The sequence below is a fragment of the Ornithorhynchus anatinus genome, chromosome X3 (genome assembly GCF_004115215.2).
Source record: "Ornithorhynchus anatinus isolate Pmale09 chromosome X3, mOrnAna1.pri.v4, whole genome shotgun sequence".
NCBI lineage: Eukaryota > Metazoa > Chordata > Mammalia > Monotremata > Ornithorhynchidae > Ornithorhynchus > Ornithorhynchus anatinus.
In genome coordinates this window covers 19,869,128-19,895,504 of record NC_041751.1, presented here as the reverse complement: position 1 = coordinate 19,895,504, position 26,377 = coordinate 19,869,128, and the positions used below count along the sequence as shown (strand labels likewise).

Sequence of the window (26,377 nt, the reverse complement as noted above, 5' to 3'; positions counted from 1 at the left end):
TATCAATACTAAGTCATCTGGTCATCTGGTTTCTCTTATGTGAAGATAGATGTCCATTTTTTTTCCTTACCATTTGCCACATTCCCTGCAAGGGAACTCTTGGTTCCCATCATTCCACACGTTTCCTTTTTGCTTTTCATTTCCTCTTAAAAATGCGATTTCTCCCAGAATCAAATTCTGGGTTACAGAAAGAGTACCGTGAATTAGAACTCCCTTGGTTCTAGCCCTTTTTTAATCTTATTTCAAGAGGCTGTGAAGCTCCTCCATGACTCAGTTCCATATCCATGAATTTGATAGATCAGACATTTGAACTTTATTCCAGTTCTTAAAACAATATATAGCTTTTGCACAAAATTTCCTTTTCCCTGATCTAATTATTTTGTATTCTCTGGATTTGGGCACTCTTCAGGAGAAAGTCCTCAAAGCCAAAAGGAACTCTCCGCTGCTTGAGTCGAAAAAGAAAGGCTACTGGATTGAAGGGTGGGGAGGGGCGGAGACCGAAGAAACAGAAACTGGATTATCCTCTTAAACATATAAAATTCCATCAGTAACGGACACTTTCATTTTGGGGGGTTTTTAGCCCCGTCTGGTTTATTAAATTCACATTTGATGAAAGTGGCACTCCTCAGACTCTCAGAACTGTTCCCGGCAGGAATTTGCAGAGAAATGGATCCCAATATCTATTCTGGTCTTTTTTTTTTTTCTCCTCAGTTTGTCATCTCTCTCAAAGGAAGAAAAAGATTCAGCTGATTATTTTCCGAAGCCTAGATTTAGATTGTAATTTCCAATTCTTCCGCCGGGGCCGAAACATTTGATCAGGTGTGGGGATGTATAATTGGTGAAGAGAGCTGAGATTCAGATCTTTCCCCGTTTTCATCGGTGTCTTCCTTGGTCAGGTTATTTAACTTGTCTAGTCAATCCATCAGTGGAATTTACTGAACGCCTACTGAGTCCCTAGACGGGTTTCCAGCATCTTGTTAGTATCATCACAGCGTTTCCGTGTGGCCTCCTGGAGAATCTTTGATTAAATCTGAGTCTCTGGGCCGCGTGAACGGCCCAGCCCCATTGTCGTCGACGCGAGACGTGTTTCGCGTCCAAAACGTATGCTTCTGATGTTCATGGCCCGAACGTTTGGACTGAATCATGCCTTTCGGGTCCTGTCTGTTTCCTTCCCATCCATTCAGGACGGAGCAAAAGGAGCCCATGTCCAAACCCAAGGACGGACGGCCCTTTCTTTGTTCCCTGTGCGGGCAGGCGTTCAAGGGCAGACGTCAGCTGAGCAGGCATCACAAACGTGCACATCAAAAGCCAAGTGTAAAGGAAAGGAAAAAAAGAAGGAAAGCTGAGGGTGGCCTCATTTTTTCAGCCCCAGAAGCCACAGCCAGAAGCAGGACAAACGCCGAAGAATATGTCTGCAACATTTGTAACAGGTATCGTGGGTTTTTACGGCTAATCATCGTCTGGGTTGTTTTAGGTTCTTTTTTTTCTGCTTGGCACTGGATCCGTCCTAATGATTTAGGGAGGTGGGCTAGTTTTAGTCATCATTCACTGGAGGCCCAAAATCGCCTGGGTTATTTTAGGGCCAAAGTGGACTTTACCCTGTAATCCTTTAGGTTTTTCAGTCGAAGGACGTAGTTGTGATGCTTCGGTTCTCCCAGGGGACGAGTATCTGCATCGTAGATGGAGTCTTAGAAACAGCGGATCCTGCGTGCAGTCGAGATTACCGATCTGGGTCAAGATAATGCACCATTAAGATAATGCAGTCCTCAATTCCTTCTCCACTTGTCCACTGCATAAAAGCGGATCTAGAGAAGCAGCGGGGCCCAGTGGAAAGAGCCCGGGCCTGGGAGTCAGAGTTCCTGGGTTCTAATCCCGGCTCTGTCACTTGCCTGCTCTGTGACCTTGAACAAGTCACTTCCCTTCTTTGTGCTTCAGTGTCCTCATCTGGACATAATGCCTGTTCTCCCTCACCCATAGACAGTGAGCCCCTGCGTGGCTTAGTGGAAAGAGCAAGGGCTCGGGAGTCAGAGGTTGTGGGTTCTAATCCCGGCTCCGCCACTTGTCAGCTCTGTGACTTTGGGCAAGTCACTTAACTTCTGTGTGACTCAGTGACCTGGACCTACATCAGCTCAGCCCAACCGTGAGTGACGTGTGGATCGCTGGGTTCCGTGTGACAGCCGGGAATCCCCAGCTTGGCCCTCCTTCTTCCTCCCTGCCGCTTCAAGCCCCATAACGAGAAGGGCAGAGGAGCGTACGTCTTGGCGAGGCTTTTAGAATAAGTCTCAGGAGCTCTCCTTCCCACCTCATACCTTCCGGAAGAGGCTGGGAACTGGAGATGAGCTTGGCTCGGGTGGGCGAGGGCGCCTTGATTCCTTCCCTCCCTGACCCTGGACTTGGAGCCGGAGACGGCCCATCCATTCGTGGGGTGGAAGGCCTTATCCTGGAACTCTTCCCGCATTGGATTTTAGCCTTAAGTAGAACCTCTGTGGGGTTTGTCCACAAGCCCAATTGTTTCTTAAAATTCGAGGCTGTCACTCCAAAATCTCAACTAGAAATTCCCGACCAAACTCCGCACTTGACCGGGACTCGATCCGAGGCTGCCTTAGCCATTTTGGAAATCCCGTTGTGAATTTTGGACGAGAGAAGTACCACCTCACATCCTTAATCGAGAGCTAAGAAGCTCAGTTTTTCCTATGCTCTGTTATTGTGGAATTGTAGCTTTGGAGCTGGGCTTCCAGTTGGTTGCCCCAGAAGTTATTTCTGATCTTTATTATGGCAATTTAGCCTCTTTTTCGGGGGCGTCCTTAGCATATGTCTGCAGTGGGAAACGGATGGAGAAGTGCAAGCCAAAAAAAAAAAAAGAGAAAATGTCATCTTTCATCCAAGGACTTGAAAGCGTTTGCAGAGGATGAGCACCGCCCTCCCCACCTCAGAGGAAGGGTTATGGAGCGTTCAGCCTGGACCCTGACTGAGCCCACCTTTCCTCTTCTCCCACTCCCTTCTGCGTCACCCTGACTTGCTGCCTTTATTCATCCCCCCCTCCCAGCCCCGCAACACTTATGTACTTATCTGTAATGAATTTATATAAATGCCCGTCTACCCCTCTAGACTGTAAGCTCACTGTGGGCAGGGAATGTCTGTTTACTGTTGTATTGGACTCTCCCAAGTGCTTAGTACAGTGCTCTGCACACAGTAAGTGCTCAGTCAATACAATTGACTGACCGAAGAGCACTCCCCACTCCTCACTGAACTTTTCCTTCTGCGGGCCAGGATCTTTCCCCTCCCCCGGCCACTCTGGAGTAGGACCGGGCGGCTGCTTGAATAGGTGATGGTCTCCCCGCCAAAGCGGTCACCAGGGTGAGCCCCTGGCTGCCATTTCCAGGTCACCTCTTGGAGACACGTTAGAAGTGATTCATAGGCAGTCAGAGGGAATCAGGTGCACGTAAAAGAGGAATAAATGGAATCCTCTTCCCTTAGCCTTCCCTCCTCCCCTGGAAAGTAATATTTTGGGACATGAGCTGGCTGTATCTACCCCAGCACTTAAAATGGTACCTGACACACAGTAATAATCGCTTAAAAATACTATAATAATAAAATATTACATTGCAGATGGGGAAACAGGAAAGTGTATCTTCTCCCACAACATAAAAGACCCCATAATCCTTTCCCCTCCTAGTTTGCCCCTTGAATCCTCTCAAGTAACATATTCACTGGGCCTCGTTCTCGCGTCCCGCGACTGACTTTCCTCATGCCCTCCCACAGGTTGGAACTCCCTCCTCCATCACATCCGGCAGACCCCCTGCTCCCTTCATTTTCTAATCACATCTCCTCCAGGAAGCCCTCCCTGGTTGATCCCTTACCTTCTCACTCTCTATCCCCTCCAACTGCCATATTTCTGAATCACCCGAGTATTTGGGTGACCCGTCACCTCCCACCTGCCCATATACAGTCTCCTGTACGTATCGTTGCAGTCTACTGCTTCGCACCGTCTGTAATTTATCTTCATGTCCGTCTCCCCCATTAGTCTGTAAGCTTCTCGAAGGCAGGAATCATGTCTGTTGTACTCTCCCAACTGTTTGGTCCGGCACACCGTTCAGTGCTCTGCACGAGAAGCAACATGGGCCCGGGAGTCGGAAGGACCTGGGTTCTAATTCCGGCTCTGCCCCTTGTCTGCTGGGTGTCCTTGGGCAAGTCACTTCACTTCTTTGTGCCTCAGTTACCTTCATCTGTAAAATGGGGATTGAGTCTGCGAGCCCTGTGTGGAACAGGGACTGTGTCTGATCAATTCATTTTTTCTTCCCCTGCTTGACACACAGTAACCATTTAGCAAATTAAAAAAAAAAGGATTAGTCACTCAATAAGTACTCTTGATTGACTAGGCCATTCTCCCCCCCCCCCCCTTTTTTTTTTTGTTCAAGTGATACATGTGAAGTGCTTAGTATGTGTCAGGCACTGTTTTAAGCCCTGGGGTAGATATACTGTTATCAGGTTGGACACAATCCATGTCCCAAATGGGTCTCGCAGTCTTCATCCCCGTTTTACAGAGGAGGTAACTGAGGCCCGGGGAAGTGAAATGACTTGCCCGAGGTCAACAAAAGAGAATTGGCTGAGCGGGGACTAGCTCTGCCACTTGTCAGCTGTGTGACTTTGGGCAAGTCACTTCACTTCCCTGGGCCTAAATTCCCTCATCTGTCAAATGGGGATGAAGATTGTGTGCCCCGCGGGGGACAGCCTGGTGACCTTGTGTCCCCCCAGCGCTTAGAGCAGTGCTCGGCACGTAGTAAGCGCTTAACAAATGCCATCGTTATTATTATTCTGTCTCCTGGATCCGTGCTCCGTGCAGCTCCACGTACCCTGTAAGCTGTTGAGCTGAACGCTACTCACGTAGCTGACTTCCCCCTTCTTTCTTTTTGAGATCCAGAAGGTGGCAGCAGATGGTCAATAAAATTATTTCTCCCTCCTTCTGTGTGCTCACTTTATAAGTTAAATCTTTTATTATTATTATTATTATTATTCAGAGACCCCTGTTAATTTAAATACATTTTTATAATGGAATAGAAGAAAATGACAAAGAAAGACGATCCCCTCGTTTTTCTAAGTGTCTTTTAAGGTCTTCTGGGGTTTAGCAGCATGGCCTAGTAGAAAGAACAGGACATCAGGATGGGCAGCAACACCCCTTGGGCGGGGTTTTCTACCTTGTTCTTTAGGTGATTAAACCCACTCACCCCACTAAAGGAGTAGCTTTATCTTGTTTTCAGGTACTCCTGGAGAACAAAGTGAGTACAAACTCAAAAGGCATTGAAGATGCCCCCTGTTCTCTGCAGTGCTATCTGTGAAGGACTTTGGTAGAGTAGCCGGTCACTGGAATCTGAAAGGAATTCTTTGCCGGCTTTTGTTCCTCCCGAAATCACTCCTTTGTGCAAGTCGCTGTCCATCTCTGTGCAGTTCACTTTCTAATAATTTGCTTACCTAAGCGCCTTAGCGCAGCGTGGCTCAGTGGAAAGAGCACGGGTTTGGGAGTCCGAGGTCGTGGGTTCTAATCCCGGCTCCGCCACTTGTCAGCTGTGTGACTTTGGGCAAGAGATTTAACGCCTCAGTTACCTCGCCTGTAAAATGGGGATTGAGACTGTGAGCCCCACGTGGGACACCCTGATTACCTTGTATCTACTCCAGCGTTTAGAACAGTGCTTGGCATATAGTAAGCGCTTAACAAATACCATTATTATTATTATCCTTATTATTTAGAAAACAGGTTTGAAAGAGCCGAACTTTAACATCTTCTGTTGAAGAAATAAACTGCATAGCCCATTTCTTTGGTAAAGTTTTTCAGAATATTTGAATTAAAAGGAATTTAAATTATTTGTATAGCGAGAACCACTAGATTGCGCAAGGTTTATCTGTTCATCATTGGAATGTAACAAAACTATTTGGGAGTCCAAGGAAACTCTTGCCTTACAATTAAGCTTATCGAAGGAGATTTATGTGTAGGGAAACGTTTTTGATTAAAAAGAACACTTTGAATTCATAATGTTTTTCTGTTTAAAATTCAACCTAATTTCCATATAATTTCATTTACTCCGTGAGGTAGTGAGGAACCAATCTTGTTCTCTTCATTTTTGGCGAAGGGAGGGCGGAGACAAGCTCGTTATTAGCACAGTGGGAGAAGGAGGTAGAGCCACGAACCCAGAACCTTCTGTGACCTTGTTTGCTGAGGGAGCTATTCATACGGCACTGGGGATGGGTGACCCAGTACCCTGTTTTGGTTGTCTAAACCCTATGTCCCAGGTTCTAGGAACAACTCAACTGATCACCCGAGACCTCAGCAGCTCCCCGCCCCACCCCCACCCCAAAACACACACCAAGCTGCTCTCAGAGATGGCTTTGAAGCTTCAGAATTTTTTTAAAAAATACGAATGTTTACATAAGTGCTGTGGGGATGAGAGTGGGTTGAATATTAAACGCTTAAAGGGTATAAATCCAAGCGCAACAGTGAGGCAGAAGGGAGAGGGAGTAGGGGAAATGAGAGCTTAATCGGGAAAGATCTCTTGGAGAAGATGTGATCTTAATAAGGCTCATTTGAAGATGGGGAGAGTAGCGCTTAGTACAGTGTTTGGCACATAATAAGCCCTTAACAAACACCATTATTATTGTTATGTGAAAAGGGAGGGAGTTCTAGACCAGTGGGAGGATGTGGGTGAGGGGTCGGTGGCAAGATAGACAAGGTCAAGCCACACTGAGGTAAATTGACATTAGAGGATCGAAGCGAGTGGGATATAAGGCAGTGAGGTAAGACGGGGCACGGTAAGTTTGAAATGTCAGTGGAATGTCCACGTAGAAATGTCCTGAAGGCAGGAGGAAATTTGAGATTGCAGAGGAGAGAGGTCGGGGCTGGAGATGCAGCTTTGGGAATCATCCGCAAAGAGATGTTAATTGAACATGGGAGCGAGGGAACTCTCTAAGGGAGTGGGTGGAGATGGAGAATAAAAAGGGGACCCAGAACTGAACCTTGAGGGAATCCCAAAGTTAGAGGGTGGAAGGCAGTGAAGAAGACCGAGAATGAACAGGCAGAGAGGAGGAGAACCAGGAGAGGATGGTGTCCTTCAAGCCAATGTTAGGTAGTGTTTCCAGGGCAAGGGACGGTCCACAGATTATTTTTTTTTATGGCATTTGTTAAGCACTTAGTATGAGCCAAGCACTGGTTTTCCCAGAAGGAAGTCATTGGTGACTGTAGAGAGGGCAGTTTCTGTGGAGTGAAGCTGCCCCATCTCATCCTCTTCCAAAAAGGGAAAAAACTCACCAGGCACAGGGGAACTACAGGACTCTTGCAGGAGTGGGAGAGGACAGGAAACGTGGCTAAGAGGGTTGAATCTACCAGGCTCTCCTTACCAGAGAGCAGGGCCTGCATGGAGGTGGATGGTAAGGCGGGTCCGGTGAGGAGAAGAGGGTAGATCAACCATCTAGCTGCCCTCTGATGATCCCGCTGCCGTGCACTGCCTCCAATAACGCCTGTGGATGGCATTCTGTTGTGGACCCAGGGAGGGGGTGATTCCAACCCGATTTATGCAGCAAGATGGTGACTGATGATTCTCCGTAGCTGTTCTGTGCATTTTTTTTTACGGTATTTGTCCAGCGCTTCCTATGTTCTGAGCGCCAGGGTAGGTACAAGTTAATCAGGTCAGACACTGCCCGTCCCACATGGGGCTCTCAGTCCAAGTAAGAGGGAGAACAGGGATTGAATTCCCATTTGCAGATGAGGAAACTGAGGCACAGAGAAGGTAAGTGACTTGTCCATGGTCACAGAGTAGCCGAGTGGTGGAGCCAAGTGGTTATTATTAATAATATGAATAATAACCAGGTCCTCTGCTTCCCAGCCCCCAACTTTATCCACTAGGCCACGCTGCTTCCCCATTCATATTCTAAATAAGCTTCATCGGTACCTAAGGTGGATAACAGCTCCTGGAGCACAGTTGGAAATTCTTAGTCACTCCTCTCCCTCACACTGTATTGGTCTTTGAAATAGCTACCTCGAAGTCAGTAAGGAATCAAAGCACTCTAACTTTCTGATTCTATAAAGGAGAGAAGTTACCCTCCCAGAAAAGTGTCTGTGGTTAAACAGCTGACTGTCACTAGACCGTGTTAAAGCCTGTTTCCTCTCTGGCAGGAAATGCTCCTCTAAATTGGCCCTACAGAGACATATGGGAATACATGCAGGAGTCAAGCCCTTTCATTGCCATCACTGTGACTACAAAACCAGATTAAAGGCTTCTCTGATACAGCACATGCGGGTCCACACTGGTAAGTGTACCGCCTCCGCCCGTTCTTTCGGACCGGCCTTTGGCCGGAACCTGGTCCCGTGGCATCCGTCTCCCACTGGGTCCACCGTGATTACGTGACTTGGTGAGCCGGGTTTGTCGACCCTCGTGGCCGAGGTGGGCCCCGGACCCCTGAGGAACGGCCCAGCCCCGGAACGGCCGAGGAAGCCCGGCCGTCCCGCCGGCCGCCCCGTGATGTGTGGCAGAGCACTGGCCGTTGAGAGCACGGTACCAGTTTCCCGTTACTTGGTCTCCAGGGACTGGGGTGGCTTGAGGGACGAAGGATGGGGGACGGAGGAGTGGCCTCAGGAGGATAGGAAATAATAATGATGATGATACTTGTTAAGCATTTAGTGTGTAACAAGCACTGTTCTAAGCACTGGAGTAGATACATGTTGATCAGGTCGGACACGGTCCCTGTCCTACGTGGGGCTCACACTCTTAATCCCATTTTACAGATGAGGTAACTGAGGCACAGAGAAGTTAAGTGACTTACCGAAGGTCACGCAGCAGACCTGCGGCGGAGCCGACCTTAGAACCCAGGTCCCTCTGATTCCCAGGCCTAGAGATTGGAGTTCACTGGAAGGAAGGAGGGATCTGGAGTGTGTTTGGGGGGTTGGGAGGGAAGCTTAAGGGAAGCAGCGTGGCCTCACGAATAGAACCCGAGCCTGGGGGTCTGAGGACCTGGGTTCCAATCCCAGCTCCGCCACTTACCTGCTGCGTGACCCTGGGCAAGTCACTTGACGTCTCTGGACCAGAGTTTCCTCATCAGTATAATGGAGCTTAAATTCCTGTTCTGCCTCCCTCTTGGCCCGCCAGCCCCAAATGGACAGGGACTGTCCAATCTGCTTACGTCATAGCAGTCCCGTTGCTTAGTACATCTGCGTTACACATCGTAAGAGCTTCACAAATTTGACACTAATCATTTGTTTGTAAATATGAAAGGGAATGTTTCAGGAAGAGTTGAGAAACTATTTGGAGTCATGTTTGTCGATCTCTCTTTCGCATCTGTCATTCACTCGTATTTGAGCGCTTACTGTGTGCGGGGCACTGTGCTAAGTGCTTGGGAGAATACAGTTCAACAATATAACAGACACATTCCCTGCCCACAATGAGCTTAAAGTCTAGAGGGAGAGAGAGACATTACTGGCTTAACAAATGTCACAATTACTATTATTATTATTTCAACAATAAGGAGTGAGGTTCCGTACCCACAATGAACTCACAGTCTGGGGTGGGGGGAGATAAATAAAATTACATATCTGTACATATCCTCCTATACGTACCTATCTTCCAATATATACATAGGAGGTGAAGATAGAGCCCTCTCGCCCCCCCCCCCCCCACCAACCTTCCTCTTTACCACCACTCACCCTGGCACAAGAGAGCGTTGACACTATCCAGATTTGCCTGGCATTCAGCTATTGTTTCAAACCAGGTTGAGCCCCAACTAAGTCACTTCCCCATGACACCTAACCGAAGAAGAGTGCTCAGTTTGGCCTCACACTCCGGGATTGAATTGTCCGGTTTTTCAACCCAGCAACTAATCGATCGGTGGTATTTATCGTCGACCTGCTGCATGCAGATCACTGTACCAACTACCTGGGAGAGTCCAGTGCATAGAGTTGGTAGACACAGTCCCAGCCCACAAGGAGCTTACAGTCTAGAGGACTGTACCCCACCAAAAACCAGCCTCTGAGTAATGGCCAACAGTCGACTCTCTAATAACACCCAGGAGTTTCGTTCTTGGCATCGTGAGAAGGAAAGGTCGTGTCGAAGTGAGCTCACATGACTGTTTCTTCGGACATCTTGTTGTGTTTTATCCGGACAGACTGGCCTTGTTGAAAGAACTTTCCCCAATTCCCCAGCTGTATCCTTTCCAAAACGTGTAGGAAAAATCCGCATTAGAAAGATGATTGTACTTAAAAATTAAACTCAATTTTTTTATTTCTAAGGTAGCTCGAAAGTGTCTTCATAAAATAAGTTTTGCATGGTGGAAAAAATGTAGCATTTCCTATTTCGGAGCTTTTTTTCCATCGTCTTCATGTCTGTGGAAAGCTAGAGTTACTTAGGTCTGGTTCATTCATTCATTTAATCGTATTTGTTGAGTGCTTACTGTGTGCAGAGCACTGTTCTTACAGTGACATTCCCTTCCCACAATGAGCTCATAGTCTAGAGCTGGTTCAGTCCAGCTCTTGGGCTTTTTAATTTTGTTTGAGGTCTGAGTATAGAAGCCACATTTCCATGGTTGCAGCTGGATTCCTTTCCTTACTGTGCACCCCCCCCCCAAAAAAAAAAACCCAAAACAAACAAACCCCCAAAACACCCCTCCCCCAAAAACCCCCACAAAGGACTCTGAATCATAATTCCTGGATTACCACACAGATGTCTTGTGGGCGTATCTGCATATGGGACTGTTGGATGTGATCCACGTATGATGCATTTAATTCCTTGACTAAATTTCAGATTTTTTTTTAACAGGGTTGATTTGCTGTAGAAGAATAAGGATTAGTTAATGGTCTTCCTGGAGCCCAGAGCGACTTATTTATGTAGTGGTATAGTAATGGAAGAAACAGGAATATCAGGGTAACATACTAGCAGCTTCAGACAGCACTTGCCTACCTGAGCGAATGGAGAATTGGTGATTTATTCTGAAGGGATTGACATGCACTTGGCTGCAGCAGTGGGCCTTCCATCAACTGGGAAAACTAGCGTGTTTTCCCTTGCGACAGCCACTCGGTTATTAGTGGTTGATTCAGTGAGATGGGGGTGGTTTTGCCTATAAGAGATATGAATATTGCAACTTTCCCTTTAAGGGACGCAGCGTGGCCTAGTGGATAGAGCACGGACCTGGGAATCAGAAGGACCTGGGTTCTAATCCCAGCTTTGCCACTTGTCTGCTGTGTGTCCTTGTACAAGTTCGTTCATTCAGTCGTGTTTATTGAGCGCTTAATGTGTGCAAAGCACTGTAGTAAGCACTTGGGAGAGTACAATAAAACAACAGACACATTCCCTGCCCACAACGAGCTCACAGTTTAGAGGAGGAGGCAGACATTAATATAAATATAAATAGATTGCAGATATATACATTTGTGCTGTGGGGCTGGGTCGGGGGGAGATGAATGAAGGGAGAAGAGGAGAGGAGGGCTTAGTCAGGGAAGGCTTCTTGGAGAAGATGTGCCTTCAATAAGGCTTTGAAGTTGGGGAGAGCAATTATCTGTCTCATATGAGGAGGGAGGGCGTTCCAGGCCAGAGGCAAGATGAGGGCGAGAGGTCAGGGGTGAGATAGACGGGATCGAGGCAGAGCGAGAAGGTTAGCGTTAGAGGAGCGAAGTGTGCGGGTTGAGTTGTAGTAGGTGAGTAGCGAGGTGAGGCAGAAGGGGGCAAGGTGAGCGAGTGCTTTTAAAGCCAATGGTGAGGAGTTTTTGTTTGATGCAAGTCACTTTGCTTCTCTGGGCCTCAGCGACCTCATCTGTAAAATGGGGATTGAGACTGAGAGCCCCATGTGGGACAGGGACTGTGTCCAACCCAATTAGCTTGTATCTATCCCAGCGCTTAGTACAGTGCCTGGCACATAGTAAGCACTTAACAAATACCACTGTTGTTGTTCTCCAAGACTTTCAGTCCAGTACACAGAAGTGATCTACTTAATCCTCAGGGAACGATAAACTCAGCCCTAGATGTGTGTTTAGCTGTCTCCCTCCTCTCCTCACCACCCCTCTGTTCAAACCACTCAGCGCCAGCCATAGGTTCTCGGGGATCAGGGTGACTGCAAGTTCTGTGGCTCCACCTGCTCTGAGGAGAGGTAGAATGAACAGGGGGGAAACTCGATCAGAAGAAGCCGCCTTCAGTCAGGCGTAGGGAGGCCGAGTCTGAGGAGCTGGAGTCGGCACCCTGGATTACGTGATACCCCCGTTTTGCCAAAGAGGGCTCAGAGAGGAAGAACCGAGGCTTAGTGTGTCTGTATGTCTCGCCAAGAATCGTCCTACAGAATCGATGGCGAACTTGGAATAGATTCAGATCTTTTTCACTCATAGTCCAGTACTCTTTCCACTAGATGTTATTTCTTGGACAGTGTATTTCTCTAAGGAACTCGAAGAATTAATATTTGCTCAGAGCTGCGACCGATAATTTTGCCTCAGGCTTCAGCCAGGCAAATTCTTTTTGAATTGTTGGAAAAGCCAAGTAGGGGTGGGGCTGGAGAGCGGTGCGACAGCAGGTGGTTTCCTCTTTACGCCCCGTCCCTCCCTCTTCTAATCCCATCCCAACCCCCTTGCCCCTACCCCATTTGGGGCTTCAATCTTTCCTTTCATACCAACTCTGATATATTGTACTTTCCCAAGCACCCAATACAGTGCTTTGCACACAGTAAGCACTCAATAAATTTGATTGACTGATCGATCCTTCCTATCACAGCGGTTATGACTGTCCTTCAAAAACAGAAAATTGCAAAAGACTCCCAGAGCCAGAGCCCCTTTGTGGTTATTTCTAATAACCACCTAGAATGGCAACTGGTCCTCAGTTATCCTATAATCCATCTTGTGCCCCTAAAATCCACAAAATGATACAGATTTGTGAAAACAGTCCTGTAGCTCATTAATCTTGCCATACATCATAGGTGAACTATCAGTGGCATGTTTAAATATGAAGGACAACCCTCTCTCAATACTTATATATACATACACATATAGATAGATATAGATATAAATGCGATTGATTCTGAGGTGGGGAGGGACAGTAGCCCTCAAGGATGTAGGAATTGAGTCATACAGGGGCTTAGAGTCTTAGGTTTGGAAGGGATCTTGAAGTCCTGTGACCCTCACAGTTAAGTATTGGGAGGGACACTGACCATTCCCTACCTCGTATTTTAAAACTCTGTCCATCATCGTACCCCTTAAGAGGAAAGAGTAACCTGGTCTTAACAGAGTTGATAGTGAAGGAACTGTTATTCAAAGTCTGTACCTCTGGTAACTGGCATGAAAGAGCCCTCGGCTGCAGTAGTTTTTAACATTCATGATTAAGATTCCTTTTCGAAAGCTGAATGCCATTTATAATAGTAAAAGGAAAATGCAGGGCAGAATCCTTTCAGAACAGAAACGTGAATAAACCTTTGATCTTCAGATTTAAGTCAGGCAGATTCAACTTTGGCTTTCAAAACCATTGTATACCATTTCATTCCTGCACTCCAGTGATAAACAAGACAACAAATCCACCCGTTTACTGTTCCAAAAGGATGGGGCTCAAACAACAATGTCAGAAAAGATGTAATTTATTTAGAAATTCTTATCTTCTTTTGTATTCGGTTTCTCTGGTATTCTGCCCACGTGAAGAGAAGATGGATGTAATTACATTCTGGCTGTTTTCTTTTTGTTTGTGTGAAACCCAAAATCATATTGAAATCCAGGGGAAAAAATTGTGACTTATGCTTAGTAACCAAGAGTCAAATTTTGGGGAAAAAGAAACAGACCTCTTTGTTCACCCAGTGTAGAAGTGCAGTATGAAACATGCATGATTAATTTGACCAGTACCACAGAACTTTCCAGGGTAGTTTCCATTTTTAAAGAGATAACTAAGTTCATCTCCTTACATTGTTATTGAATGATGCTTTTTTTTTGCTTAGGATTTAGGGCTTTGTTGACTTTACCTGCCAAAATGTGCTCCTCTCTATGTATGGTCTTATTTCTCTGCCACTGTCCTCTTTTTTGCCACAGTTAACATTGGAAAATAAGATGGGTGCGCCGTCTAGGTCCTGGAGTGCTGTTAGTCTACCAGCGGTAAAGCTACACTAGCTTGGAATAACAATAATAATAATGCATTTGTTAAGTGTCTATGTCAGGCACTGTACTAAGCACCGGGGGCAGGGGGAATACAAGCAAATTGGGTTGGACACAGTCTCTCTCCCACATCGGGCTCACAGTCATTCATTCATTCGATCGTATTTATTGAGCACTTACTGTGCACAGAGCACTGAACTAAATGCTTGGAAGAGTACAATACAATAAGCAGATACTTTCCCTTCCCACAATGAGTTTATAGGCTAGAAGTTTACAGTCTAGACATTAATATAACTGTTCTTAATCTCCATTTTACAGATGAGGTAACTGAGACACAGAGAAGTGAAATGACTTACCCAAGGCCACCCAGCAGGGAGGTGGCAGGTCCCCTGACTCTGCTCTTCCCAGTAGGCCATGCTGAAACTGGGGTGGGGGCGGCGAACTGTAAGCAAGAAGGCAATTATTAAAGATCCGGCGAAATACAAACTCAAAATGATGCAGGAGATATTACTTATGCAGATTTAATCTGTGTGTGCAATGTGGATTTCAGATACCCCAGACTGGGGTGTAGCCATCAGGAATGGAATGGCTCTTTTAGGGCAGAGGCGTCAGGAAGTTGGTGATAGCAAGAGAAGGAAATAAAAATAGCAGTAAGAACTGCAGAGAGCAAATGGAATAGCACAGCACAAGAGAATCTTCATGTGTTCGTTATGGAAAGGATTAGCAGTCACATAGAGGGCTTTTCAGCCATGCTAGAGGACATGAATAAAATCTCCCACCATCTGGTTCATCGTCTTCAAACCCCTAGGACCGCTAAATACTTATTCCTTCAATGCGGTGGTTTTACTGCCAATATTTTGTTTCCCTTATTGATTTGTTTCTGAGAAGTTGCTCTACCGACCCCTCCGCGGCACTGGTGTGAAATCAGAGTCTCGGGAATAAGGGACTTATCAACTCTCCTCTTTCACTCAACCCAGATATTCAGTCTGTCACCAAATCCTGGTGGTTCTGTCTGCACAAAATAGCTAAAATTTGCCCTTTGTTCTCCATCTAAACTGTTACCAAATTGATCCGATCGCTTATCCTATCCTGCCTTGACTACTGCACCAGCCTCCTTGCTGACCCTTCACTCTGTTGCTTGCATCATTTTTCTAAAAAAAAAAATATATCATTCAGTCCACATCGCTCCACTCCTCAAGAACCTCCAGTGGGTTGCCCATCCGCCTCCACGTCAGTCGGAGACTCCTTACCGTCGGGCTTTAAAGCTTTCATTCAGCTCTCCCCCTCCCACCTTACCTCGCTGATTTCCTCCGACAACCCAGCCCGCACGGTTTAATCCTCTATCCTGTTCTCGGTACCTCGATCTCACCGCTGACCCCCTGGCCCACATCCTCCCTCTGGCCCGGAACCCCCTCCCCGCTTCGTATACGACAGTCCGCCACTCTACCGGCCTTCCAAGTCTTCCTCAAACCACATCTCCTCCAAGAGGCCTACCCCAACTAAGCCCTTATTTTCCCTATACATCCCTTCGGCATCTCCTATACATTTGGATCTGTACCTTTTAAGCACTTGATGTGCACCCCACTTTCAGCCCCGCGGCACTTACGTGCATATCTGTAATTTTATTTTAATGTCTGTCTCCCCCTCTAGACCGAAAGCTCCACGTGGGTAGAGAACTTGTCTACCAACTCTGTTGTAGGCCCGTAAGCTTTTAGTACCGTGTCCCGGACACAGTCAGCGCTCACTGGTTGATTGCCCATCGGGTCAGATACAGTAAACAGATTAAGGCCGTGGAACCGAAACTCTTCTCCAACTGGCGGGTAGGCTTTAAAAGATCTGTTTTGAGCACCAGCACGATGGGTGAACCGTTGTTCATTCATTTATTCGGTCATATTTATTGAGTGCTTACTGTGTGCAGAACACTGTACTAAATGCTTGGGAGAGTATAATACAACAATAAACAGACACATTCATATTCCCTGCTCCGACGTGGGACAGGGACCGTGTCCAACCCAGTCTGCTTGTATCCACCCCAGCTCTTAGTACAGTGCCTGGCACGTAGTTAAGCGTTTAACAAATACCATAATAATAATACTTGAGGTGTTTGGAAGCAGCGTGGCTTAGTGGAAAGAGTACAGGCCTGGGAATCAGGGAACCTGGGTTCTAATCCCAGCTCCACCACTTGCTGGCAGCGTGACTTTGGGCCACTCACTGAACTTCTGGGCCTCAGTTTCCTCATCTGTAAAATGGGGCTTAAATGCCTATTCTCATTCCAACTTAGACTGTGAGCCCCACGACGGACAGGGCTAGCGTCCAAACTAATTATCTTGTATCTGCCCCAGGGCTTAGTCACAATGCTTGGCACATAGTCGGCACCTAGCAAGAACCACAATCATCGTTATTAATTATTGTTCCCTTCTCTGCAGGGGATGCCGTGAGTTGGGGGTGGGGGACTGGGAAAATGGACAAGTTAGCTTTTTAAAGCCCCTTCCCGCCTTTTGCATCGGTGATTCTCTCAAGACCAACCCACGTAAGAACTCTGATTACCCATCGCTAAATCTTCATTCCTTCGATAAATCGGTTTTACCCCCAGCGGAGCCACCTCCACAACGGGCTCCCTCTGCGGCTCCGGGTCAACGCTCCAGTGTTTGCTTTCTGTACTTTGGACAGGTGAGAAGCCTTTCAAGTGTGAAGTCTGCCCTTACGCCTCAATCGATGCAAGTTCCCTGCGCAGGCATTTCAGGACGCACACCCGGGAGAGGCCAAACAAATGCCAGCTTTGTTCGTACAGTTGGTAAGTGAAAATGTCGCCCACAGCCACTCCGGGGAAACGACGAGTCATTAGCGGGGGATCGTGCCCCTCTGAGTGTTTAAAAACCAAATAAGAACCCCAGAAATCTGTCCAGGGAGCAAGGTCATGAGATTTAAAAATTCCCACGAGCCACTGGGTAAAGCTAATGAATATTCCCTCTGTGGCAGTGGAATGTTTTTGCCATTTTCATAGCAGGAATCCACTTCATTCTTGTTGCTTCTCCTAAGGCTAAACTCATTAGCAATATTGAAGGGAGTAACTGGAATATAAATATTCTCTAAGGCAAAGAGAGATTTCTCAGGGCGGTTGCCAGCTGTTACTCACCTGCTGTGGAATGAAGAGATTGACCAAGCATTTTTCTCCGTTCTCTTTGCAAGAGAAGGGGGAAATCATGGTTGCGGAGCGTGCGGCCTTACGCTGACTCTCGCAAGGCTCTCTCCCGCCAGACTTTGCCTTTGAGGAGTGAGAGTTTTCCCAAAGTCTAGCAGTTTGGGAGTATTTTTCTGACGACCTTATCTGTCTCATGAGCATTTTGCCCAGTTTAGGCTGTGCATTCTAATGCCGGTTTCTGGTCAGGCACCCGTCGATTGGCGGTTTCAGTAATGTGTCCTCTCCCAAGTAGATATTTTCGGAGATAAGGTTTGACTCTGAGGAACCCATAAGAGTTTTGTAGATTCTAAATAGCCTCTGGAAAGCCCTTGCTGGGGAGGTGGACAGGAGGAGAAACACACATGCTCACTCAAGCTCCCAGAGCAGAAAAACAAGGTTTACTAACAGAGGGCGTAGAGTGGTAGTATTTATTGAGCGCTTACCTTGTGCAGAGCACTTCTCTAAGCGCTTGGGAGAGTGCAGTGTAGCAGAATTGGTAGACACGTTCCCTGCCCCCAAGGATCTGTGAACTTTGGACATTTGATATTCGCCCCAGCCCCAACTCCACAGAACATTTATACATCTCTTTAAATTACATATTATAGATTATATTAAGGTCCATCTCCCCCTCTAGACGGTAAGCTCATTATGGGCAGGGAACGTGTCTGCTAATTCGTGTGCATCGTACTCTCCCAAGCGCTTAGTACATACAGTTCTCTGCACTCAATAAGCACTCAATAAGTATCGATTGAAGGGAGAAGTTTTTTTATACTTCCTGGGTTCGCTTTTCCCTCGCTCCTTTCTCAGGAAGGAGGAGTGCAAAGCCTTCTTCCACAGACCAACCAGGGCCAGTAATAATCCCAGTATTCATTGAATGCTTCCTAGGCATCAAGCACTGCGATAAACGCTGGGGTGGAGATAATCAGGTCAGCCGAGGAAACATCTGCCTGGTGCAGCACCTAGAATGCATCGATGGCTGTGTTAGCAGCGCGGCTTAGTGGAAAGACCACGGGCTTGAGAGTCAGAGGATGTGGGTTCTAATGCCGGCTCTGCCACTTGTATGCTATGTGACTTTGGGCAAGCAACTTAACTTCTCTGTGCCTCACTTACCTCATCTGTAAAATGGGGATTAAAACCGTGAGCCCCACCTGGGGCAACCTGATTATATCTATCCCAGCACTTGGAACTGTGCTTGGCACATAGTAAGCGCTTAACAAATGCTGTCTTACGCTTTCGAGTCGTGTCCGACCCACAGTGACGCCATGGACACATCTCTCCCAGAACACCCACCTCCATCTGTAATCATTCTGGTAGGGTATCCCTAGAATTTTCTTGGTAAAAAGTGGTAAAAGCAGTTTACCATTGCCTCCTTCCGCTCAGTAAACCCGAGTCTCTGCCCTCGACTCTCTCCCGTGCCGCTGCTGCCCGGCACGGGTGAGTTGTGACTTGTAGCAGATGGCCTTCTGCTCGCTAGCCACTGCCCAAGCTAGGAATGGATTGGGTAGGCCTCTGCTTGACTCGCCCTTCCGTAGTCGAGGCTGGTAGAGGACTGGAAACTCTCCAGGTGCGACCCTGAGAGCTTAACCATAATACCATTAGTATTATTCTCCTTGTTGATTGGGGTCCAAGGGAAGAATCCTACCCCAAGTGCTTAGTACATGTATATGTATATATCTGTAACTTATTTCTTTACATTAATGTCTGTCTCCCCCTCTAGACTGTGAGTTCGTTGTGGGCAGAGAATATTTCTGTCTGTTATAGTGTACTCTCCCAAGCGCTTAGTACAGTGCTCTGCATCGCCCTTTCGGAAACGTGGCTCTCTCCCGAAGACACGGTCTCCGCCGCCGCTCTCTCCAGCGGAGGCCTCTCCTTCTCCCACTCCCCCAGACTCACCGGTAAGGGAGGAGGCGTCGGCTTCCTCCTCTCGCCCCGTTGCCGCTTCCGCACTATCCCTCCTCCCCCCCCCCTTCCCCTCCTTCGAAGCCCATATCATTCGCCTCTACCACCCACTCCAGTTACTTGTCGCCGTCATCTACCGCCCTCCCGGTCCCACCTCCGACTTCTTCAACCACCTTGACCCCTTTCTCACCTTCCTTCTCTCCTTCTCTCTGCCCACTCTGATCCTCGGAGACTTCAACATCCATACGGATGTACCCGACGACTCCTCTGCCGCCCGCCTGCTATCCCTCCTCGACTCTGCCGACCTCCTCCTCCACCATACCGCGCCCACTCACCGACTCGGTCACACCCTCGATCTCGTCATCTCCTACCGCTGCACTATCTCCTCCCTCACCGACTCTGAAATCCCTCTCTCTGACCATAACCTTCTCACCTGCCTCATCTCTCACATTCCCTCCCCCTGCAAATCTTCGCTACTGCCCCACAGAGACCTCCGCTCTCTCGATCCCATCCGTCTTTCCAATAGCATCTCTCCTCACCTTGCCGCCCTGTCCTCTCTTCCCACTCTCGACGATCAGGTCTCCGCTCTCAACTCCACCCTCTCTACTCATCTCGACTCTCTCGCCCCCCTTTCCCTCCGCCGCTCTCGCTCCACTAACCCACAGCCCTGGATCACCTCCTCCGTCCGCCTCCTACGCTCCTATGCTCGAGCTGCTGAGCGCTGCTGGCGAAAGTCCAAGCACCAAGCCGACCTCACACACTTCAAATTTATCCTTTCCTGCCTTAACTCTGCCCTCTCCTCCGCCAGGCAAAGCTTCTTCTCCTCCCTCATCGACACCCATGCCCGTCACCCCCGCCGATTGTTCCGGACCTTTAACTCTCTCCTTAGGCCCCCTGTTCCTCCCCCTCCCCCATCTCTCACCCCCAATGATCTGGCCACCTATTTCCTCACGAAAATCAACACGATCAGGTCTGAGCTCCCCAAAGTCACCCCTCCGCCTCTCCCCTCCCCCCCAACCCCCTCCCCTACTTTCCCATCCTTCCCTGCAGTATCCTCAGAGGAGATCTCCTCCCTCCTCGCAAGTGCCACCCCCTCCACCTGCGCCTCGGACCCCATTCCCTCTCACCTTCTTAAAACCATCGCCCCTGCCCTCCTCCCTTCCTTAACTTCTATTTTTAACCACTCAATCTCCAAGGGCTCCTTCCCCTCTGCCTTCAAACACGCCCACGTCTCCCCCATCCTAAAAAAACCCGCTCTTGACCCCACTTCCCCCTCCAGTTATCGTCCTATCTCCCTACTACCCTTCCTTTCCAAAATCCTAGAACGAGTCGTCTACAATCGATGCCTAGAATTCCTTAACTCCCATTCTCTCCTAGACCCCCTCCGATCTGGCTTCCGTCCCCTCCACTCTACCGAGACTGCTCTCTCTAAGGTCACCCATGACCTCCTTCTTGCCAAATCCAATGGCTCCTACTCCATTCTGATCCTCCTTGACCTCTCTGCTGCCTTTGACACTGTCGACCATCCCCTCCTCCTCCATACCTTACCTCACCTTGGCTTCACGGACTCCGTCCTCTCCCGGTTCTCCTCTTACCTCTCTGGCCGATCATTCTCGGTCTCCTTCGCTGGAGCCTCCTCCCCCTCCCATCCTTTAACTGTTGGAGTTCCTCAAGGGTCAGTTCTTGGCCCTCTTCTGTTCTCCATTTACACTCACTCCCTCGGTGAACTCATTCGCTCTCAGGGCTTTGACTACCATCTCTACGCAGATGACACGCAGATCTACATCTCCGCCCCGTCCTCTCCCCCTCCCTTCAGGCTCGCATCTCCTCCTGCCTCCGGGACGTCTCCACCTGGATGTCTGCCCGCCACCTAAAACTCAACATGAGCAAGACTGAGCTCCTCATCTTCCCTCCCAAACCCGGTCCTCTCCCAGACTTCTCTATCACCGTGGATGGCACGACCATCCTTCCCGTCTCTCGGGCCCGCAATCTCGGTGTCATCCTTGACTCGTCCCTCTCGTTCACCCCACGCATCCTGTCCGTTACCGAGACCTGCCTGTTTCACCTCTACAATATCGCCAAGATCCGCCCTTTCCTTTCCACCCAAACGGCTACCTTACTATTACGGGCTCTCGTTATATCCCGGCTAGACTACTGTGGCAGCCTTCTCTCTGACCTCCCTTCCTCCTCTCTCGCCCCGCTCCGGTCTATTCTTCACTCCGCTGCCCGGCTCATCTTCCTGCAGAAACGATCTGGGCATGTCACTCCCCTTCTTAAACAACTCCAGTGGTTGCCTATCGACCTCCACTCCAAACAAAAACTCCTCACTCTAGGCTTCAAGGCTCTCCATCACCTTTCCCCTTCCTACCTCTCCTCCCTTCTCTCTTTCTACCGCCCACCCCACACGCTCCGCTCCTCTGCCGCCCACCTCCTCACCGTCCCTCGGTCTCGCCTATCCCGCCGTCGACCCCTGGGTCACGTCCTCTCGCGGTCCCGGAACGCCCTCCCTCCTCACCTCCGCCAAACTGATTCTCTTTCCCTCTTCAAAACCCTACTTAAAAATCACCTCCTCCAAGAGGCGTTCCCAGACTGAGCTCCTCTTCCCCCTCTACTCCCTCTGCCATCCCCCTTTACCTCTCCGCAGCTAAAGCCTCATTTTCCCCTTTTCCCTCTGCTCCTCCATCTCTCCCTTCCCATCCCCACAGCACTGTACTCGTCCGCTCAACTGTATATATTTTCGTTACCCTATTTATTTTGTTAATGAATTATACATCGCCTCGATTCTATTTAGTTGCCATCGGTTTTTACGAGATGTTCTTCCCCTTGACGCTGTTTATTGCCATTGTTCTCGTCTGTCTGTCTCCCCCGATTAGACTGTAAGCCCGTCAAATGGCAGGGACTGTCTCTATCTATTGCCGACTTGTTCATCCCAAGCGCTTAGTACAGTGCTCTGCACATAGTAAGCGCTCAATAAATACTATTGAATGAATGAATGAAAGCAGGCACTCCATAGATACGATTGAACGAGCGAATGATCTGCACACAGTAAGCATTCAGTCAGTTCCATTGTTGGAGTGGAGGGCTTTTGCAGAAATGCACCCCACATAGTCTAGGAAGACTGTGTGTTTTCATTTATTTGCTGATCAATAGTGTATATTGAAGGTAGGGACCACCACTCTCCCCACCTTCAAAGCCTTATTAAAATCCCATCTCCTCCAAGAGGCCTCCCCTGACCAACCTCTCATCTCCCCTACTCCCTCTCCCTTCTGTGTCACCCTTGCACTCGGATCTCTACCCTTTATTCACCCCACCCTCAGCACCACAGCATTTATGTTCATGTCCTGATTTATTTTAATGCCTATCTTTCCCACCCACCTCTTGCCCCTAAGCTCCTCGTGGGCAGGAAGCGTGTCTGCCAACTCTGTTTTATCCTACTCTTGCAAGTGCTTAGTACAGTGCGCTACACCGTAAGCACTAAGTAAATACCATCGGTTGCTGAAATGCCATGGGTTGAGCGCCTGCGTGGATGTGTACAGTAAAGTGCTCATGAGAGTAAAATAAAGGTAAACGACATCCCCTTGGGGAGTTTGCAGTTCAGCAGGGGAAACATATTAAAATGATTCACTAGTAGAGGAAAATGAGATTGGAAAGCTGGAGAGCTGGCTAGATAGGTACTGACAGAGAGTACAGAAGATAATATGTGCAAAAGAACTAGAGGTGGTTGGGTGTGTGTGTCTAAGGCCCGAGGTGGTCATTGGGAGGACATGATCTGGGAAGGGTCTCTTGGAAGAGGGGGGTTTTCCAGGAGGATTTGGAAGATGGGGAGAGCTGTGATCTGGTAGATTTGGGAGGGGAAGGAGTCCTAGGAAGGAGAGGAGGGTGGAGGAATGGGATGGAAACCGGAGAGTGGAGAACGAGGCCCGGTGCGAATGTAAGTTGGGGAGTAGTGGGAGAAGAGAGTGGATAAGAAAAGGTGAGACAGAGGATAGCGTGCCTTGCAGCCACTGGTCTGTTTTATTTCAGCTAATTCTTTTCCGTGTGTTTTCATCAGAGTTAATTATGTATTTGACCCACATTTCAAGCATTTCTTAAGTTGGTTTAGTGGACGCCACGCTGGGCCTCTCAAAAATGAGCAGCTTCTTGATGTACTGTACTGATAATACCTACCGATGATCACACTAGTCTTACAGGGCGTATTCAGTGGCCAGCCTAGTGCCAGACTGTGAAAAGTTAGGAGCCAGCCCATGGTTCTTGCATCTCCCGATTCATTGGTGTTAGTGTCAGGGAAATCCTACACGGACTCAGGAGAGATGGACCAGGTTACACCTTCGGAATCTTCCGTCTCTCATTTCCGCGAAGCCAGAAAATTCTAAGCGAACCAAGTGGCGGCTTTGCTGGGCCCTCCCCCAGTCTATGTTAGACTGACCGTTTGAAGTCATAATTATTGAACTAGTAACTGGCCCTTGGGGAGAAGTGTGGCTATCACCCGAAGGTCACCTCTGTCAGAATGCACACACGTAACATTGTGGTTGCAACTACAGAAGACAGAGAGTGTTCAGACAGTTTCCGGATGTGGCTTTCCAAAGGGTAAGTGGCCACGTTTAGGAGCCGTCGGTCAATCAGTCGTATTTATTGAGTGCTTACCGTGTGCGGAGCGCTGTACTAAGCGCTTGGGAGAGTACAGTGTAACAGAGTTGGTAGACACATTCCCTGCCCACAACGAGCTTACGGCCTAGAGGGGAACAGCAAGCAACCCACTCAAGAGACTTCGATTTGGGATCGCTGCACGTCCTCTTTCGTCAGCGTATGTTTTTCCGACACATTTTTCATAGAGCCGTGGTAGGGAATTAGAGCCTCTTTGTCTGCTCTGTGACCTTGGGCGAGTCACTTAACTTCTCTGGGCCTCAGTTACCGCATCTGTAAATGAGGATTAAAACTGGAGGCTCCACGTGGGACAACCCGATTACCTCGTATCTACCCCAGCGCTTAGAACAGTGCTCGGCACAGAGTAAGCGCTTAACAAATACCATAATTTTCATTACTATTTTTATTATTACCCTTCCGACAAAGCGGCACCTATCTGGATAGAACACGTGATGATGTCCGAAGAAACGGCCACGCACAAGAGCAAGGTGTCGGTCGAGGCAGGAGAACTGGGATGTGTATTTGCTTTATTGAGATGTCTGTCAGGAGTGGGGCCTCTGTGGGCCAGGGACTGTGTCCAACCCGATATGCTCGTATCCACCCCAGCGCTTAGTACAGTGCCCGGCACGTAGTATAAGCGCTTAAAAAGTACCATAGTGATTATAAGAACTGGGGGGGGGCGGGGTGACTACTTTCCAGAGCCACCTTTGGGAGACCTTCCTAATAAATTCCTATTCCGTTTTCGCCCGTGACAGCATCCAGAAGAAGAGCCTGGATCTCCACGTTCGGCGCCACCACACAGGAGAGGCATTCTCCTGTAGTTTTTGTTGCTATTCCTCCCCCGACAAACAACTCCTCCGGAAACACACGAAGAAACACCACCTCGGCGTGGAGACCCCCTCGACCAACGGCCAGCCGAACCCCGGCCTCAAACCGTTTCCCGGGGATCTCTAGAATCTGCGATCGGGGTCTCCTGCCAGAGGTGCTAGTCCCAAAGGATACTACCGCAGCCGCTCGCGTCAAAGATTGGGTCTTCTGCAACCGGTCCTCACCGAGACGACCAAGTAGGCTATCTCCGGGCAGAAGAGAAGGAGCAGGACGGGGTCAGGCTGGACGTTTCTCCTCTTCACCCACCGCATGTGAATTTATCCCTTTTGGCTTGGAGCTTCTTAGCATGATCTAGATCCTAACGTGTGGGGAGGGCCCGAGCATACCGCTCTAAGCTTTCCGATAACTCCGGGCTTCTGCAGGTTTCCATGCTGCCTCATAGAAATGCCAGGCTGGGCTTTCCGGATCCCAGCCCGAAAAACAGAAACAGGGAGGCGTCTCGGCACGCTGATCAAGTTAAATAGGCACTCTAGAACCTCTGACAGATAGCATTCTTCTCGGTTGTTATTTATAGCGGGCAGGTGACCGCCCCCCCCTCCCCTTCCCCCCAGGTCTTGACTGTCAGGTGGTGAAACAATAACTGCAGAAAATGTGTTGAAATGTAACATCCAATAAATGGGCTTTCAGAACTTCAGTGGCCTCGAGCAATGGTCTTGCATATTTCAGGCTTCATCCGACCCCACAGAAACACACGGACAGGTTTTAGGTCCGTTAAGAAAGGTATTTCTGAAACCAGGTATTTATTTGACTGATAAAAGAATCCCTGATCTGTTGCAGCCACCGTTGACTCTGGTGAACTTACACCGTGGCTAATTCGAAACAATAAAGGGGAAGGCACACTCGGTCCGCACCATTAGCCTGGAACCTAAATTGGACAGAATTCAGGTCTCAGTGGTATCTGTTGGGTTCATTTTGAGGGCGGGACATTAAACAAGGCTCTTGGGAAAGTACACCAGAAGCCAATCTCAGGTTTTCTGCCATCAAGGTGCTGACAACCTAATAGGAGAGATAGGCAGTTATATGTTATTTACAAAGAGTGGGTGCAGAGGAAGAACAAAGAAATAGCAAAGTCCTATGATGTCAGGATGAAATACTTGAATACATAGCCGGATGTTGTTGTTGTCCTATATTGGCAAGTCGGGTCCTACCCATAGCGATGCCATAAAAACATCTCTCCCAGAACGCCCCGCTTCCATCTGCAATCGTTCTGGTAGTGTATCTACGGAGTTTTCTTGGTAAAAATATGGAAGTGGTTTACCACTGCCTCCTTCCGCGCAGTTAACGAGCCCTCGACTCTCTCCCGTGCCGCTGCTGCCCAGTACAGGTGAGTTTTGGCTTGTAGGAGGTTGCCTTCCACTCGCTAGCCACAGCCCAAGCTAGGAATGGAATGGATATGCCTCTGCCTGACTCTCCCTTCTATAGTCGTGGCCGGTAGAGGACTGGAAACTCTCCACGTGTGACCCTGAGAGGGGAGAGCTTGGATGAGAAGCATAAATGCTGAAGGAGCCTTTTGCCTAAATAAAATACCCTTGTCTATCCCTATAAACACCATCCCGAGTGGATCACCAGAACGAAGTCCAGTGGTGTTTCCTTTCTTTCACTCCCAGCATAGTCCTCTGAAAGGGATGAGAGCCTTCACCCCCACATTCAACTAGAAGGACATTTTCCACCTTCCCCAA

The 26,377-nt window shown here is 48.5% G+C and overlaps 1 protein-coding gene across 2 annotated transcripts in view; it reads left to right on the top strand.

Annotated features, from left to right (window-relative positions):
• The window catches only part of LOC100079925 (zinc finger protein 606-like), a 31,915-nt gene extending 6,583 nt beyond the window's left edge, over positions 1-25,332 (top strand). Inside the window, exons 4-7 of one of the 2 annotated variants that reach the window (XM_029054001.2) lie at positions 1,185-1,430; positions 8,162-8,295; positions 16,757-16,880; positions 24,566-25,332. In XM_029054001.2, the coding sequence (XP_028909834.1) occupies positions 1,185-1,430; positions 8,162-8,295; positions 16,757-16,880; positions 24,566-24,764 (703 nt within the window). In that variant the 3' untranslated portion in view covers positions 24,765-25,332. The remainder of the gene's footprint in view (positions 1-1,184; positions 1,431-8,161; positions 8,296-16,756; positions 16,881-24,565) is intronic. The other variant, XM_029054002.1, reaches the window with a different exon arrangement.
• The last annotated feature ends 1,045 nt before the right edge of the window (positions 25,333-26,377 follow it).